Source organism: Salmo salar, chromosome ssa04 (assembly GCF_905237065.1).
Source record: "Salmo salar chromosome ssa04, Ssal_v3.1, whole genome shotgun sequence".
Lineage (NCBI taxonomy): Eukaryota > Metazoa > Chordata > Actinopteri > Salmoniformes > Salmonidae > Salmo > Salmo salar.
This window is the reverse complement of record NC_059445.1, coordinates 37,772,060-37,785,299: the sequence shown is the minus strand read 5'-3', so window position 1 is coordinate 37,785,299 and position 13,240 is coordinate 37,772,060. Positions and strand designations below refer to the sequence as shown.

The 13,240-nt window shown below is 44.3% G+C and overlaps 1 protein-coding gene across 3 annotated transcripts in view; it reads left to right on the top strand.

Annotated features, from left to right (window-relative positions):
* LOC106602935 (calcium/calmodulin-dependent protein kinase type II subunit alpha) overlaps positions 1–13,240 on the top strand; it is a 77,466-nt gene that overhangs the window by 27,005 nt on the left and 37,221 nt on the right. For all 3 annotated transcript variants that reach the window (XM_045716882.1, XM_014195957.2, XM_014195958.2), the window contains exons 3-5: positions 1,054–1,113; positions 8,095–8,149; positions 11,619–11,684. In XM_045716882.1, coding sequence (XP_045572838.1) covers positions 1,054–1,113; positions 8,095–8,149; positions 11,619–11,684 — 181 coding nt within the window. The remainder of the gene's footprint in view (positions 1–1,053; positions 1,114–8,094; positions 8,150–11,618; positions 11,685–13,240) is intronic.

Genomic DNA, 13,240 nt, shown 5'->3' with positions numbered 1-13,240 from the left:
GTAATATTGTACACTTATCATGATTTAGGTTTTTGTCCAAAGAATCCAGAAAAGTTATCTAGACCTTCAATGAGACATTGCAGGCATCTAGCTTGCGGACTTAATATAAAACTTGAGTCATTGGCATACATGGACACCTTTGTTTTTAAGCTGTGTGTAAGTTGAATATGCAAACTGTTTGGAATTCAACACATTAATATTATAAAAAGAAGAAGTGATGCAGTCAGTCTCTCTTCTACTTTTAGCCAAGAGAGACTGGCATGCATAGTATTCATATTAGCTCTCTGATTACAGTGAAGAGCAAGATGTGCTACTCTGTTCTGGGCCAGCTGCAGTTTTTCTAGGTCCTTTTTTGCAGCGTGTGACCGGGCAATAATCAAGGTTAGATAAAACTACAGCCTTCAGGACTTGCTTTGTGGAGTGTGGTGTCAAAAAAAGCAGAGCATTTCTTTATCACGGACAGACCTCTCCCGAATTTTACAACCATTTAATCACTATGTTTTGACCATGACAGTTTACAATGCAAGGTAACACCAAGTCATTAAGACTCCTCAACTTTCTCAACAGCCACATAAATCATTATCAGATTCAGCTGAGGTCTAGAATGATTTCAGAGCCAGAGTGTTGAATAATCAGACGTACAGAGTTGCAGGTGTTATTGTAGTGTACAGTGAAAATCTTAGGCTTCGAGCTCCAATATGCAGGACAAAGTGAAATAAAAGAATCAAAATGGTAATCACGAAACAAACGGATTATGAAAATGAGAGAAAAACACAAAGTAGAAACCTGCAATGTTTTATTGGAGCTCAAGTCAAGGCGCCCTCTGTTGGTGCCATCTTAGCCATCTATCCGCAGATAACCAGCTCCATAGACAGCCCATCATCAGGCCACAGAGCTGCTGAACCAGAGCCAGACCAGCTCTGGCCTGACAGTTGAATTATTACACAGTTCTGTACATCGTATTTGACATGGAACCTGACAAAGACCCATGTCTGGGAAAGAGACATACTGTATCCTGCATTATGAACCTGTCTGTGTTTTTTTCCGTTTCAGATCACCAGAAGCTGGACAGAGAGGCCAGGATCTGCCGACTGCTGAAGCACTCAAACATCGGTGAGTTCTTTCGTTTTTGGAGGCCAGTCAGGTCATGCTGGCTTCCTCATCCTATTCTCACTCTTTCAGTATATCTCAGAAGCACTATGATCCATTCAAATAATTGTTTGGTTATTCTGTCTCATTGATTGGCTGACTCCACAATATTATGTGTTACGTTATATACATTCTTTCACACTAGCTAATATGAAGCAGTTCAGACTGGGACACTTCAAAAAGATACGTCACTAATCTTGGATCAGATTCTTTCGGCAGCATAGAAAACGTATTGTAAACTTACTGTTGTCTGCGTTGATGTAATCTGCCTCCATTGAGCAGAATCATGTGCCCAGTGAAAGTACGACAGCCATCCAGAGAGACAGACAGCTAGCTGACTGTTGTGGTTCCTGTGCGTACAGCCGGGGAACGTCACTCTGTGACAGCCTGAGGTGTGGCACCGTCAGAGCCGGCTCAGGACCACAATCGGTAATTTACTGATTAATAGGCTGAGAAGCACTTTCCTACTTTTCTCAGCCCCATACGTGTTTAATAATGCATCCCACTCGCTGCCATGGACAAGATTGACTGTACAAGATCTCTCCATCACAGTTGACTCCCCGGTGTCCCCCTCCCAGAATGCAAAGAACCTTGGCATGAGCCTGGACAACACCCTGTTGTTCTCTGCAAACGTCAAAGCAGCAACTCGCTCCTGCGGAGTACAACCTTTTCTCACACCGGGAATCGGCGGAGGTCCTAATCCAGGCTCTTGTCATCTCCCGTCTGGACTATTGCAACTTTCTGTTGGCTGGGCTCCCCGCTTGTGCTATCAAACCCCTGCAACTTATCTACAACGCCGCAGCCCGTCTGGTGTTCAACCTTCCCAAGTTCTCCCATGTCACCCCGCTCCTCTGCACACTCCACTGGCTTCCAGTTGAAGCTCGCATCCACTACAAGACCATGGTAATGCCTTCAGGCTACGCTCCAACCCTACCCCCCAAGCGAGCCCTCCGTTCTGCAACCTCTGGTCTCTTGGCTGTCCCTTACGGGGGTCAGGTCCTGTTCAGTCCAGTCCTAGCTCTTCTCTGTCCTGCTACTCCAATGCTGGAACGAGGTTCCTCCTGATGCTAGGACAGCATAGTCCCTGCCCATCTCACCGAAAACGTCTGAAACCCTACCTCTTCAAAAAATAATGTTAAATAAGACATATGTCTTATCCACCCCCCATAAAAAAAGCTTTCACTTTTATTTTTCTACTAGCACTGACTTTGCTGATAGCTACTTTATTGAGGAAAATTGTACTACTATGACTGTGATATGTGGTTGTCTCACCTAGCTATTTTAAGATGAATACATTCATTGCAAATTGCTCTTAATAAGAATGTCTGCTAGATTACTACATTGTAAATATAACTGCATTATTAATCTGAAGATGTTTTCAACCGTTTGAAGTGTGTGAGAGAGAGGGAGAGGGAATGAGAGAGGAAGAGAGGGAACACGACTTGACAGTACTGTACAGTATGTCTAACCCAGCCTCCGAGTGGTCAGAGAGAGAATCAATACGAGTGTGGCCTGTGGATGACCTCAGATAAGGTTGTATGCTGTTTTGTGATCTGTCAGGGATAGAGGAGAGAGAGAGAGGGGGAAGCTGAAACATCCAGCCTTCTATCAACATTAAACTGAATTCCTCCTGCTCCTAAACAGACAGACGGGGAGGAAAGGAATACATTATCTGCTGTCATCTCGCTGAAGATTTGCCCCTGTGGCCGTGTATGCATTTTATAGCCCTTGTGGGAAATTTGCCTGCACAGACTGCAGCTCAATAGAATAAAGATCATCAGCGTCAAGCTCTCCCCTGATAATGTAGTCATGTTCCCGGGTTCTGTACAGTATAGGCTCTGACGTGAGCTAGCTGCCTTTTTCTGAATCCGCTGGATGCATTGAGACACACTTCCCTCATCCTGTGCTCTCTATCCCTGAGCCTAACCGACCATCACAGGCTATTAACGAACTGGCCCATGTCCAGCGTTTTTCATGTGCTCCTACATCCACCATGCTGGTTGAGACGGTGCAGAGCACCAGTTAAAACCTCCCAATTGACTTTGCAGCCTTCGGATTGACTCGTTTTGTTTATCGGCACATTCTTTACATGGCAGCCTTCCTCTGCCGAAATCGGGGGCGGCTATTCGTCAAAGAGCCAAAGTCCGCCCACATAGATCCAGGAGAGGAGAGAACTAACGTGTTGGATGAATTGGCTCTAATACTCCTAATTCAGGCTCATCACGCCAAGGGCTAGGGGCCAGGTTTGGTACGTTTGGTTCTCAATAGAATATGCCAGTTTTTTTTGTTGTTGTAAGTTGTGTGATTCCTGGGAATGGTTTTTTGTAGAAGACCCACTCAAACCCATTACGACAGTAACACCCATATAGCGGTTTGGAGATATCCTAAAGGCTCATGCTTTTCATGTTTGGTGGATTGACAGCAGTCCCTACCTATATGATGATGTTGCCACACTTGAAGGCATTGTGTTCTGCTAGGGATAATTGGCGTATCAGTGTAGAGGCTCTCAACCGTGTAATAAAGCTTTCCTCAGTGTGTTGTCATATTGCTCTGTGGGAGAGACAAAGTACTTTAACCATCCCATCCCTATTCAGCTAGAATTCCTTCTTGAATAGCGGTGGTAAATGCTGTCCCTTGACTTGGACGCCACGTAAAAACAATTTCAAAGGACAAAAACATGACAAAGCATACCTTTTCTGTTTTATTTAACTGTTATACGAAGACATATGTAAGTCTGTTAAACTGCAAAACATCTATTTGTATGCATTGTAGAAACTACAGGGGACTAGCAAATTGGCTTGTCCCGCTGGATGTGTAGAGGTGTAGTGATATGTTTTTGGGGATTTAGAGAAATCAATCTATTATTATGAATGCTAGACAGTAAACAAAAGTATTTCATATATTATATAGGTCAATAAAAACAAGGGCTATTAAAATATAGAATGAATTATGTCACTTTTGTCAATTATTTTTAAAGGACTGATGACCGTAGATTTCTAGAAAATGTACCCAACATTTCTCATTGGTGTTACTACTTCTACTGGTGGCACAATGTTATCATAATGGTCAAAAAATATACACTGCTCAAAAAAATAAAGGGAACACTTAAACAACACAATGTAACTCCAAGTCAATCACACTTCTGTGAAATCAAACTGTCCACTTAGGAAGCAACACTGATTGACAATACATTTCACATGCTGTTGTGCAAATGGAATAGACAACAGGTGGAAATTATAGGCAATTAGCAAGACACCCCCAATAAAGGAGTGGTTCTGCAGGTGGGGACCACAGACCACTTCTCAGTTCCTATGCTTCCAGGCTGATGTTTTGGTCACTTTTGAATGCTGGCGGTGTTTTCACTCTAGTGGTAGCATGAGACGGAGTCTACAACCCACACAAGTGGCTCAGGTAGTGCAGCTCATCCAGGATGGCACATCAATGCGAGCTGTGGCAAGAAGGTTTGCTGTGTCTGTCAGCGTAGTGTCCAGAGCATGGAGGCGCTACCAGGAGACAGGCCAGTACATCAGGAGACGTGGAGAAGGCCGTAGGAGGGCAACAACCCAGCAGCAGGACCGCTACCTCCACCTTTGTGCAAGGAGGAGCAGGAGGAACACTGCCAGAGCCCTGCAAAATGACCTCCAGCAGGCCACAAATGTGCATGTGTCTGCTCAAACGGTCAGAAACAGACTCCATGAGGGTGGTATGAGGGCCCGACGTCCACAGGTGGGGGTTGTGCTTACAGCCCAACACCGTGCAGGACGTTTGGCATTTGCCAGAGAACACCAAGATTGGCAAATTCGCCACTGGCACCCTGTGCTCTTCACAGATGAAAGCAGGTTCACACTGAGCACGTGACAGACGTGACAGAGTCTGGAGACACCGTGGAGAACGTTCTGCTGCCTGGAACATCCTCCAGCATGACCGGTTTGGCGGTGGGTCAGTCATGGTGTGGGGTGGCATTTCTTTGGGGGGCCGCACAGCCCTCCATGTGCTCGCCAGAGGTAGCCTGACTGCCATTAGGTACCGAGATGAGATCCTCAGACCCCTTTGTGAGACCATATGCTGGTGCGGTTGGCCCTGGGTTCCTCCTAATGCAAGACAATGCTAGACCTCATGTGGCTGGAGTGTGTCAGCAGTTCCTGCAAGAGGAAGGCATTGATGCTATGGACTGGCCCGCCCGTTCCCCAGACCTGAATCCAATTGAGCACATCTGGGACATCATGTCTCGCTCCATCCACCAACGCCACGTTGCACCACAGACTGTCCAGGAGTTGGCGGATGCTTTAGTCCAGGTCTGGGAGGAGATCCCTCAGGAGACCATCCGCCACCTCATCAGGAGCATGCCCAGGCGTTGTAGGGAGGTCATACAGGCACGTGGAGGCCACACACACTACTGAGCCTCATTTTGACTTGTTTTAAGGACATTACATCAAAGTAGGATCAGCCTGTATTGTGGTTTTCCACTTTAATTTTGAGTGTGACTCCAAATCCAGACCTCCATGGGTTGATAAATTGGATTTCCATTGATTATTTTTATGTGATTTTGTTGTCAGTACATTCAACTATGTAAAGAAAAAGGTATTTAATAAGATGATTTCTTTCATTCAGATCTAGGATGTGTTGTTTAAGTGTTCCCTTTATTTTTTGAGCAGTATATATAAAATGCCATGCCCAAATGCCACCGTAATTCAAGAGCGACCCAAACACATCTATATTCAGATAGCCTAACAACAGCCTGGACAAGTGATTGGTAAAGGAAAGGTTCTTAAAGAGGCTGACATCAAAGATTTCCATCAAGAGTTCTCAGGAAATACACCATTTGGGACAACCTAGTCACAACCCATAACAGAGGGGATATGGAAAGCCCTGCCAAGAGAACCAAAAGCAGACAGCGACAGGCCAAAAGCATCACCATCAGGAAGTAACACCAGATTGGCCTTTTCCTCTGCTAAAACCCTCTTTGTGAACAAAACAGCAGTTCAGGATCACAAGGCTATCAAAACCGATGAGGACATTTAGAATGTCACTACTTCCATGACTACTTTTGAAAAGTTCCCTCTCTATACCTCCGTTTGGTATAGGATTTCTGCAGTTTTTAGGAAATAAGACATACTTTAAGTGTAGACAAAAACAACAAGCAAAACCCAGCAAAAAAGGAAGTGGGGGGGGTGTTGTTTAGAAATGTTGAAAGTGGCGAATGCAAATCAAAGTATTTTCCGGCAACGTTAAGCAGAATGAATTGAGATTGCTGTTTCAGGCTTATGTAATGGTGAGACGGTTGCTATGTATCGGTGTTGGCAGGTGAAGGTATCTAAACTGCAGTCTTCCACTTTGTTCCCCTTTCTATCTCAGCACCCACACACAAAAGCACGTGTGTCCTCTCCCCTCTCTCTCTCTCTCTCTCTCTCTCTCTCTCAGTGCACACACGCCCACACACATGCACACAGAGCAGCACAACACTGCCTGCTGGGGGAGGGGAGGAGTGTGGTGGGCACTGGTGGGTAGAAGAGAGAAAGAGAGAGAGATTCTCTCCATCGCGGAGATAACATAAGGACAGCAACAGGACATCAGAAGCACTATCTAAGCTTGACTAAAGTAATTCATGAACAGTATATACCACATCACTTCAGTTAGGCCTACCTATAATCAAAACCTAGATATTCTCAAAAAAAGTATGTGAACACCTGTTCGTCGATTGTCTCATTCCAAAATCATGGGCATTAGGGACTTGCAGGGACTTGCATTCCATTCAGCCACAAGAGCGTTGGTGATGTCTGGCACTGATGTTGGCTCGCAGTCAGCATTCCAATTCATCCCAAGGGTGTTCGATGGGATTGAGGTCAAGGATCTGTGCAGGCCGGTCAAGTTCTTCCACACTGATCTCGACAAACCATTTCTATATGGACCTTGCTTTGTGCACGGGGCATTGTCATGCTGAAACAGGAAAGGGCCTTCCCCAAACTGTTGCCACAAAGTTTTAAGCAGAGTCATCTAGAATGTCATTGTATGCTGTAGCGTTAAGATTTCCCTTCAATGGAACTAAGGTGCCTAGCCCGTACCATGAAAAACAGCCCCAGACCATTATTCCTCCTCCACCAAACTTTTCAGCTGGCAGTATGCATTCAGGCAGGTACTGTACCGTTCTCCTGACATCCGGCAAACCCAGATTCATCCGTCGGACTGCCAGATAGTGAAGCGTGACTCATCCCTCCAGAGAATGCATTTCCACTGCTCCAGAGTCCAATAGTGGCGAACTTTATACCACTTTAGCCAATGCTTGCCATTATGCGTAGTGATCTTTGGCTTGTGTGTGGCTGCTTGGACATGGAAACCCATTTCATGAAGCTCCCGACGAACCGTTATTGTGCTGACATTGCTTCCAGAGGGAGTTTGGAACTCGGTGAGTATAGCAACATGAGGACAGACGATTTTTATGCGCTTCAGCACTCGACGGTCCCATGCTGTGAGCTTGTGTGGCCTACCACTTCGCGGCTGAGCCGTTGTTGCTCCTAGATGTTTCCACTTAACAATAACAGCACTTACAGTTGACCGGGGCAGCTCTAGCAGGGCAGAACTTTGACGAACTGACTTGTTGGAAAGGTGGCATCCTATGACGGTGCCACATTGAAAGTCACTGAGCGCTTCAGTACAGGCCATTCTACTGCCAATGTTTGTCAATGGAGATTGCATGGCTGTGTGCTCGATTTTATACACCTGTTGCTGAAATAGCCGAATCCACAAATTTGAAGGGGTGTCAACATACTTTTGGCCATATAGTGTATTTTGGGGAATGTGAGACACTGTGATTTGACATATGCAGTGGACTGGGTGATTGAGATGTGTGATTTAGATATTTGAAGGTTATTGACTATGCATTCTATGTGTGAAATATTAGGGCTTTCCTGCATATGTTTACTTATTTTCTCTCTTTTCTCCATCCAGTGCGTCTCCATGACAGCATCTCAGAGGAGGGGCATCACTACCTGATCTTTGACCTGTGAGTAATGCACTGCCGTGAATTTATCTGCTGCATCATTCCGTCTGCTTTCACACACACAGTGAGGATGATTGACGTTAATGACACAGTGATGTTTCTGGTTTGGGCGGTAGCTTGACGTGAGTCTTGATGTGTGTCCTACTCTCACTGATCAGAGCAGTCCGTATAAGACGGAACCACAGTGAATCACTATCTACCATTAATATTAGTAGAGGTCCTGAATTCAATGAGCTCCTTAGTAAGCTATACAGTATAGGCTGTGGTTTGGATCTAACTGCTAGTTATGGCTAAAGAGCCCATGTAGTGTTGAGTGTACTTCGTTTGAGTGCACCATAATAGTTCTGTAAAAGTCACCATTATAAGCATTTTAAACACTCAAATGATGTAATACCTTTCAATGCCTTTCAAGGAACTGTTGATTTCAGTCTGCAAAACAGTGATTACAGTATTCTGGAGGCGTTGAATGCTTTTCATTACAGAAACTGGACACTTTAACATTGGTAAAGTCTTACAGTATTGTAACTTTAAGAGAACTCTTCTTGCATCCGTTGTGAGGTGTCTTCTTTTACCTGCCTCTTCCCTGTTAATGTCTCTGAATGAAAAACAGCTTTGTAAGTGTGAGACAGTGAGCAGCAGGACAAAGTGTTGCATAAGAAGATCTTGATGACAATGCAAGTTATTCTTAACTGATTTGAAACAGCAGGGTATTGTTAAGAAGCAGTCCCATGAGCACAACTCCATACAATATCTTCTCTTTGCTTATTGTGCCCTATCATTTGTTATAAGGCCCAGTGCAGCCTCCTGTGTTTTATAAATATTGCCACACTATGAGGTTGGAATAAATACTGTGAAATTGTGAAAATTATGATAATGTCCGTTTAGTGTAAGAGCTGTTTGAAGTTTCAGCCTGTTGTGGTGGGATGGAGTTTTGGTCTGCCTGGTGACATCACCATGCTGTGAATTTGTTAATAGACCAATAAGAAATAGTTCCAAACCTCTCTGCCAATAACAGCTAGTTTTCAGTTTCCCCCTCCCGACTCAGACCACTCCCAGACAGTCCTAGCAAAATTCTTGCTTGAGAAATTGGTCTTGCTAAGAAGCTATTTTTGTTTCTTTTTGACCATTTGACCACAGTAAAATACTTAAGTGTTACCCAGAAATGATTTGATACTGACATAAAAATGGCTGAATTGGGCCTTTAATTCTGTGAGATCAGCCACAGATACTTAGTGAAATTTCCAAAAGGACACAAATGAGAGACTAGGAAAATACAAACTAAATTACCTTGGATAGTCTTTAAAGCTGACACATTTTGGAGCAAACTGCTTTGTCAGAGCCCAATCCCTCTGTACTAGCAGGTTTATAAAATAGGCCCACAAATACAGTGCATTCGGAAAGTATTCAGTATTCACTTTTTCCACATTTTGTTACATTGCAGCCTTATTCTAAAATGGATTAAATAAAAATGTTTCCTCATCAATCTACACTCAATACCCCATAATAACAAAGCGAAAACAGGTTTTTATGTAAATTCCTTATTTACATAAGTTTTCAGATCCTTTGCTATGAGACTCAAAATTGAGCTCAGGTGCATCCTGTTTCCATTGATCATCCTTGAGATGTTTCTACAACCTGATTGGAGTCCACCTGTGGTCAATTCAATTGATTGGACATGATTTGGAATGGCACACACCTGTCCCACATTTGATAGAGCATGTCAGAGCTAAAACCGAGCCATGAGGTCGAAGGAATTGTCTGTTGAGCGCCGAGACAGGATTGTGTCGAGGCACAGATCTGGAGAAGAGTACCAAAACATTTCTGCAGCATTGAAGAACAAAGTGGCCTCCATCGATACTTACATGGAAGAAGTTTGGAATCACCAAGACTCTTCCTATAGATGGCCTCCCAGCCAAACTGAACAATTGGGGGAGAAGGGCCTTGGTCAGAGAGGTGACCAAGAACCCGATGGTCACTCTGACAGAGCTCCAGAGTTCCTCTGTGGAGATGGGAGAACCTTCCAGAAGGACAACCATCTGCTCAGTACTCCACCAATCAGGCCTTTATGGTAGAGTGGCCAGATGGAAGCCACTCCTCTGTAAAAGGCACATGACAGCCCTCTTGGAGTTTGCCAAAAGGCACCTAAACGACTCTCAGACCATGAGAAACAAGATTATCTGGTCTGATGAAACCAAGATTGAACTCTTTGGCCTGATTGCCAAGCGTCATGTCTGGAGGAAACCTGGCACCATCCCTACGGTGAAGCATGGTGGTGGCAGCATCATGCTGTGGGGATGTTTTTCAGTGGCAGGGACTGGGACACTAGTCAGGATCTAGGGAAAGATGAACAGAGCAAAGTACAGAGAGTTTCTTGATGAAAACCTGCTCCAGATCGCTCAGGACCTCAGACTTGGGCGAAGTTTCATCTTCCAACAGGACAAAGACCCTAGGCACACAGCCAAGACAACGCAGGAGTGGCGTTGAGGCAAGTCTCTGAATGTCCTTGAGTGGCCCAGCCAGAGCCCGGACTTGAACCCGATCAAACATCTCTGGAGAGACCTGAAAATAGCAGCGACGCTCCTCATCCAATCTGACAGAGCTTGAAAGGATCTGCAGGGAAGAATGGGAGAAAATCCCCAAATACAGGTGTGCCAAGCTTGTAGCGTCACACCGAAGAAGACTCGACGCTGTAATCGCTGCCAAAGGTGCGGCACCAAATTACTGAGTACAAGGTCTGAATACTTATGTAAATGTGATATTTTATAGTTTTTTTGATACATTTGCAAAAAAATCTAAAAAAACCTGTTTTTGCTTCGTCATCATGAGGTATTGTATGTAGATTGATAAGAAACATTTTTTAAAAAATCTATTTTAGATCAAGGCTGCAACGAATACTTTACGAATGTAGTTTATCTGACTCACCAACACCACAGGGACCAGCTCCCAGGTGCAACATTTCTCCCATGCAGCAGAAAGCCAGGCAGGGTGTTCTGCTCTGGAATCCACTATTTTAGTTGAGGCTGTCTGATAGATGGATGGCCTCACACCCACCTATTAAATGGGAGCATGGACTTCATCATACTGACAAATTGACAAGGCAATTTCCCCACACTTTCCCACACTGAAGGCTGCTTTGAACTTTGAAATGTCAGCACCCACGCCCTTGCACTCATTGCAATACATTACACACTGGTATGTGTTGCCCTAAGCCCTGAGAATGCATATTTTAAAGGATTCATACTCTCATAGTCTGTACTTTGCAACAGTGAGACGACGAATAGAGTTTTGTCAATGATTTGCCTTTTCTCACATCAGAAATGTACCATTGAGGTGCCTGTTAGGTTCCATGTCAACATGTCTCAGTGGCTGATATGAAGGGTACAGGGAAGGGTGTATTTCTCTCACATTGGCTCCATGCTCCAGTCCACCTGCATCCTTGAAACCGGCAGCCTCACAATCCTCTCTTCCTCAGAGTGACAGGCGGGGAGCTCTTTGAAGACATTGTTGCTCGAGAGTACTACAGCGAGGCCGACGCCAGGTCAGTGAAACCACCTCCCAGAGCGACTAGGGTTAAGTGCCTTGCTCAAAGGAACAGACAGATTTTTCACCTAGTCGGATCAGGGATTCAAACCAGGGACCTTTCGGTTACTGGTCCAATGCTCTTAACCGCTAGACTACCTGCCTCACACAGCATACACAGATACACACATCATACACCAAAACACAGATACACACATCATACACCAAAACACAGATACACACATCATACACCAAAACACAGATACACACAGCATACACCCAAAACACAGATACACACAGCATACACCAAAACACAGATACACACATCATACACCAAAACACGGTTACAAACATCATACACCAAAACACGGTTACACACATCATACACCAAAACACAGATACACACATCATACACCAAAACACAGATACACACATCATACAGATACACATATCATACACCCAAACACAGATACACACATCATACAGATACACATATCATACACCCAAACACAGATACACACATCATACAGATACACATATCATACACCAAAACACAGATACACACATCATACACCAAAACACAGATACACACATCATACACCAAAACACAGATACACACATCATACACCAAAACACAGATACACACAGCATACACCAAAACACAGATACACACAGCATACACCAAAACACGGATACACACATCATACACCAAAACACAGATACACACATCATACACCAAAACACAGATACACACAGCATACACCAAAACACAGATACACACAGCATACACCAAAACACGGATACACACATCATACACCAAAACACAGATACACACAGCATACACCAAAACACAGATACGTGAGAATAGCAATGTAGAGATTTCAACGTAATAATTTGAGCTGTAAAATGTATTAAATTAGGTGGATTATACAGAGGTCACCACACTCCCAATCCAGAGAGATTAGGGCGGACCTAAAGGCATAGATAAAGAACCCTGACATATATTGTCTAAAGATTTTTATCCCAGGCTATTACAACCCTTTTTTGTGATGTAGTCAGTCAGAGGCCTTTCTTTTCTTTCTTGAATTATTGGAGTGTTCATTTGGATTGATCAGCTTTACCTGCATAAGCCCCTTCATGGATAGAGAATTTCCCCACTTCACCTAACCAGTGAAAGCTACTGACTGGGCCATTGATTTGCAGTGACAGAGCGACAGGACAAATTAATGAATAGAATCAAATGGAAACAGATGGTTGTGGAGGTGTAGGAGTGACCTCCAATCAATGTACACGTTTCGCTCCGGGCTTAGTGTATCAGTCTCTCTCTCTCTCTGCGGACCGGGCTCTCGCTGCTCCACTGCTTGATTGACAGCTGAGTGTAGTGGCTAATTAGCCTCCCACTGACGCCCAGCCCAACATGCAGAAATTCATTAGACAGGCTTTGGCCCATGCTACTCTGTTGATCGACAGCTTTAGGAAAATGAATGGCCAAATCTAACGGCTCGTTGTGTCTTTATAGGTGCAGAGACCATTTTTTCCCCAAATGATGTGTGGATTAATGCTGAAGCAAAGCCC